At 35.1% G+C, this 5,737-nt stretch overlaps 1 protein-coding gene across 1 annotated transcript; it reads right to left on the bottom strand.

Annotated features, from left to right (window-relative positions):
• Window positions 1-395: 395 nt before the first annotated feature.
• On the bottom strand, window positions 396-5,426 carry LOC127561474 (protein spire homolog 1-like). The gene is made up of 2 exons (XM_051996708.1): window positions 5,188-5,426; window positions 396-1,116 (listed from the first exon to the last, which is right to left on the bottom strand). The coding sequence occupies exons 1-2, from the start codon at window positions 5,424-5,426 to the stop codon at window positions 396-398; spliced, it is 960 nt and encodes a 319-aa protein (XP_051852668.1).
• Between the last annotated feature and the right edge of the window lie 311 nt (window positions 5,427-5,737).

The raw sequence follows: 5,737 nt of genomic DNA on the forward strand, positions 1-5,737 counted from the left end.
TGACGGTAAAAGGCCAGAGTAGCATAGATCATGATTTAGCAAAATTTAAGAACAAGAACAAGAAGAAAAAGAAAAGAAGAAGAAGAAAGAAGAAGAAGAGGAGGAAGAAAAGGAGGAGGAGAAGTAGTAAAAATCCTGATCTCAGAAAAAAAATATATATATAATTTAAATAGACAAGGAATGAACCTACACTTCCTAAAGGGCACCATGCACAAATATGCACAAAGTAATTTAGTAACCACATTCTTAAAGGAAAAGTTAAGTGAGTTACTAGAAATGGACAGAAAAACTATACTAGTGAGTGATCTCAATCTCCCTTTATAAAAGCTAGATTAATCTAATTACAAAATAAACAGGAAGGATGTAAAGGAGGTTGTTGGAATCCTTACTAACTGCTAAGTAATTAGAGTTGATCTAATGAAGTCCAGGATAATTTCATGAGCACTTTTTCTTAACCGAGGAGGAATATCACCGTTCACCATTACCTTCCTCAAAGTGTATCGTTTACAGCGAATATCATCCATTAACATCTCATAAGGTGTGAGCTGATATTCAATTGGCAAAGGATTATATTGTCGTTCTTGAACCTTCTTCAGTTTTACACCATTCCGCAAATCCCTCATCACCTGTACCCAGAATCGAGCCCAGTCAGCATTTTTCAGCTCATCTAGCTCTGTACTGGATTCATCACTCTTTTCCATTTCCTGAATCTTCTTAAGATTCTCCTTTGCACTCTTAATTTTGCTAAGAAATGTGTGCAACTCCATTGTTTCAGCAAATAATGCTCTACATACTGCCTGATAGTGGTTTGGTGCCTCTGATTGAGTTGGAAGATGGGCAGCACACAACTGCATGACATCTTTATATGATCGAATAACTGAGATTTTTCTTTTATCATCATCTTCATCCATGACTTCATCTGCAGCTTCATAACCTTCATCATTACTACCATCAGCTTCCACAGTATTGGCCATATGGTCAATGAGCTGCTCTAAGGGAGGACTTAATTCCCTTTCTTCATTCTCCTTCAAACCATAGTCCAATGCTTTATAAATAATAATTCCCAGGGATTCAATAACCTCTGTTTCTGTACAAAGAATGAGAGGCAGGGCCCAGCTCCAAAGTATCAATCAAAGGACAGGTGGGGCAGCTAGGTTGTGCAGTGGATAGAGTACCAGCAATGGAGTCAGGAGTACCTGAGTTCAAATTTGACGCCATACACTTAACACTTTGTAGCTGTATGACCCTGGGAAAGTCATGTAATCCCAATTGCCTCAGCCAAAAAAAAAAAAAAAAAAAAAAAAAGTTTGAAAGACACAGTTTTCAACTAATTGTTTTATTTAATCTCCCAGTAATAAAAAGGGTCAATGGAACTCTTGAATACCTGACTTTTCATGGAACACACCAAAGTTTACATGATTTTGGAAAAGTTGGTATTCCTAAGGATGGCAATCAACTCTGACTAAAAATTAATAAGAAGAATTAATATTAAAATTAGAAGAGAGTTTATTCTAATGAAGTGGGGTGGGATGTGACTGATCAAATAATCTAGCACAAAGATACTAATATCGTATCCATAGTACCTGTGCCTAGACAAAATTTAGGCATTATGAGGTCCACTCCTATTCACACCTGGCTAGCTAAGTGGAACACAATGTTGAGAATTCACCTTAGATTTATTTTTAGTAAGATTTTCTAGTTGGATGTGGTTTGACCAAGATCAATAAGGACCTACATTAGGGATTTGAGAAATCTCATCTATTAACAATGTTCATTAGACACCAAATAACCCATAGACCTGCCTCTGGGGGAAAAAAAATCTGCCCCTAAATCAATTATTGTTCATTAATATAAGAGAGAAATAATCATTTTTCTCAGTATAATTAGAGGAATGCATTTTAATAATATCAGTGGATTTCATTATAACATTTTCATTTACAATATTTTCTTACTATTGCAGGAAGAAAGTGCTAATCTTCATTTTACATTGAGGAAATTAAGTCTTACAGAGGTTAAATGAATTGCCAAAGATTACAGTTGATAAGTGTCTGACACTACATTTGAAACTATTCTCCCTTGCTCTATCCATTTTGAGGATATTTTCTAGGTGTCTCTAGATGAACTGTGGCCCTCAATTCAATACCTTGTTTTATCTAGAGGACAATCTAAGCAATCTCAGACAAGTCACTTAATGTCATCATACCTTGTTGATCTTGGCAATTATAAAATTTTTACTTGCACCAAATCTATGGGCCTATATGGGCCTTCTATTGGACATAGAAAGCTTAATAGTGAATAGAAGAGTAAAAGTGGAGTTAAGATACTCCATTGTCTGATTCAATACTGTCTCAAATATTACTGTGATTAACTCCATGATGAGATACTAAATGTTTCACTCCAGCATTCTAAACTGCATAATCTGGCCCTTAATTAGTTTTCCATCTTTAAGCTTTTCTGTACTCTGTTAGAGTTCAAATGTTGGAGTTTGTTCTTCTCAGGGCACAGCCGGTTTAGAGGCTTAGAGCCCTTCGGATGTCTCCAAATCCAAAGGTTCTGTCCTTCAGCCTCTGCCTCTGCTTTCTTCTGCCTCCAACAGAGATGGAAGATCTCTCTTATCTCCTTCTGGGGAGCCCAGCACCAACTTGCCGCGGAGAGAGGGCTTCTGGCGTAGCTCCACTGAAATCCGTCAAAAGTGTTTCTGCAGCAGAGTCGTTTTCTCTCGAGTCTAGCGCGATCAGCCAGCCAAGAGGAAAAAATGTATTCTGGAATGGCTGTCTCGCCTTATATGTGAACCTTCTGAGAGAATGGGATTATGGGTTTTCTCCCATAGTGCTCTCTGGCCCAAAGAGCTTTAAGGTGTGGACTTTGAGTAAAGGTGGGAACACAAGCCTTGTCTTGATTAGTTCTACTTAGTACCTTGTTTCAGGTTCTGGCCAAAACAACTTCTTGTAAGATTGGATCAACTCTAATTACTTAGCAGTTAGTAAGGATTCCAACAGGAGGTAAATATAATTTTAGAGTAGTTAAAACAGATGTAAAAGTGTTTTCACCTCTGAAGAAAATTGAATGGGGATAGAAAGGAAAACAGGACACAAAAACCTCACAAAGAAATGTAGAAAGGTAGAAATATTGAATCGCATTCTCTTCAGTTCATGATGTAATAAAAACAAGTGTAATATTAGGGCATCGAACAATAAACAAAAATAATTAGAAATTAAATAATCTAACTAAAGAATGGGTAGGTCAAACAACAAATCATTGAAACAAGCAATAATTTCATTGAAGAGAATAACAATAATGAAATAACACAACAAAAAAATACGAGAGGCAGCCAAAGTAGTCCTTAGGATACATATCTTTAAATACTTCTGTGGAAAAAAAAAGAAGAAAAAAAAGATAAATGAATTTTACATGCAATTTTAAAAAAACTAGAAAAAGAACAAATAAGCCCTCCCCTCAATTTAATACCAAATTAGAAATTCTGCAAATCAAAGGAGAGATTAATAAAATTGAAAGTAAGAAAACTGATAGATAAATCAGTGTTATTTTAATAAAACAAAAATAAATAAATAAATAAATATTTGGAATTATGAAAAATAGATATAGATTTAAGAATACTCATCACTTTTTTGTTTGTTTGTTTGTTTTTCCCAACATGACTTATATGGACATGTTTCAATAGTTGTATGTGTATAACCTATATCAGACTGCTTGCTTTCTTAGGGAGAGGAGGAATAAGGAACTCAAAAGCTTATAAAAGTAAATATTCAAAATTATTTTTACATATAATTGGAAAATGGGAATGTTATTAAATGGAGCAAAAAATATGATTATCAGGATTTTTCCGGTAATATCTGGAAAATCTTACATGAAGGAATCCAAAGTGAAGTGAGTAAAATTCTAAGAACTACAGATACAGTCAAAAAATTAAAATTGATCCTGATCAATTGTGAATGACTGGATTTGAAACAATTTTAAAGCATGTATAATGAAAAATCTTATTCATATCCACATTAATAAAAACAAAAAAAACTAGTGGACTTTAATGTCCATTGAAACATGATTGATTTTATATTTTTACTTTATTTTGCTTTGTGTTTGATTTTGTTTTTTGATCTTTTCCAACATGACTAATATTGAAATGTTTTGCATGACTGTAAATGTAAAATCTATATTGAATTCCTTGCATTCTCAATGAGAAAGGAGGTAATGGAGGGAAAGAAATTGAAACTCAAAATTTTAAAAGAATAGTAAAAAGAAATTAAAACAAAACATTATCTTATAGAATAATGTTTGTTTTTTAGTGAGTCAATGACCAGGTACATATATGCAATCCAGGCAGTTGGAGAAGCTTGAACTTCTGGGTTGCTTGTGTTTAGCAACTGACATGTAATCAGCCAAACTGATCTAGCATCTGCACTAAATCTAAGATAAAGATTGTAAGTCTCAAAGACTGATCAGATTGCTTAAGGAGGGTGCACCTTAGATAAAAAGTGGAACAATTCAATTTCAATTACAGCATCATCAGGAGCAATACTGGGGTAATCCCTTTCCTCCTCAAAGGCTTCTGGGAGTCATAGTCTTTTTTATTTTCTTTTTATTAAATTTTTGTATTTTCTTTCTTTTCTTTTCTTTTTTTTTGGGGGGGGGGCAGCTATTCAGTGTATTAAATGTCAACTGTACTGGGGAAAAAATGAATAGTTATTATATAGAAAATTTCAAGCAAGGTACAAATTATGATGCCCTTTAAGAAATATAGCTAGACAAATAAACAATGGTTCCTTTTTGAATATCCCCTATATTATTCCAAAGTAGAATAATCTATCTTAATAAGAATACACTATGCTTCATTGTAGATTGTGTTGAAAAGATTACCTGACTACTTACCAGGTATGTTTCGGAGCAGTGTTTTTATTTTTTAATTTAAATTATATATAATATTAAATTAATATTAATTATTATTAATTAAATATTATTAAAATAATATTAAATTATATATATATATATATATATATATATATGAATATATAAACTTTTTATTGACAGAACCCACGCCTGGGTAATTTTTTACAACATTATCCCTTGCACTCACTTCTGTTCTCACTTTTCCCCTCCCTCCTTCTACCCCCTCCCCCAGATGGCAAGCAGTCCTATTCCGGGGTTGCAGAGTCTCCACCAAAAGGTTACGCGTGGTTTCCCTTCCCCTCCGCGGGGTGCCGCCGTTGGGTCGTGGCGTGTGCTGTCCCTCCCGTAGCCCCATCCGCCCTGCCGCTATCATCCGGAGGGCCCCCGGGCGCCTGTGGAAAGGGTCCGTTCCCCTCGACTAAGGGTCGGGCTGGGGAAGCGCTGGCCTGTCGGAGGGGTCCGTCTTCCCCGACATTTTTTATTCTCTTGTCGTGTTCCGTCTTGTTTTGTTTATTATACATGTTAAATATGTCGCAGTATATCCTAGATACAATATATGTGAGCAGAATGGAACAGTTCTCTTGTTGTACAGGGAGAATTGGATTCAGAAGGTAAAACTAACCCCGGGAAAAAAACAAAATGCAAACAGTTTACACTCATTTCCCAGTGTTCTTTCTCTGGGTGTAGCTGCTTCTGTCCATCCTTGATCAATTGAAGCTGTTAGATCTTCTCTTTGTTGAAGAAATCCATTTCCATCAGCATACATCCTCATACAGTATCGTTGTTGAGGTATATAATGATCTCCTGGTTCTGCTCATTTCACTCAGCATCA

The sequence above is a fragment of the Antechinus flavipes genome, chromosome 4 (genome assembly GCF_016432865.1).
Source record: "Antechinus flavipes isolate AdamAnt ecotype Samford, QLD, Australia chromosome 4, AdamAnt_v2, whole genome shotgun sequence".
In the NCBI taxonomy this organism is placed as follows: Eukaryota; Metazoa; Chordata; class Mammalia; order Dasyuromorphia; family Dasyuridae; genus Antechinus; species Antechinus flavipes.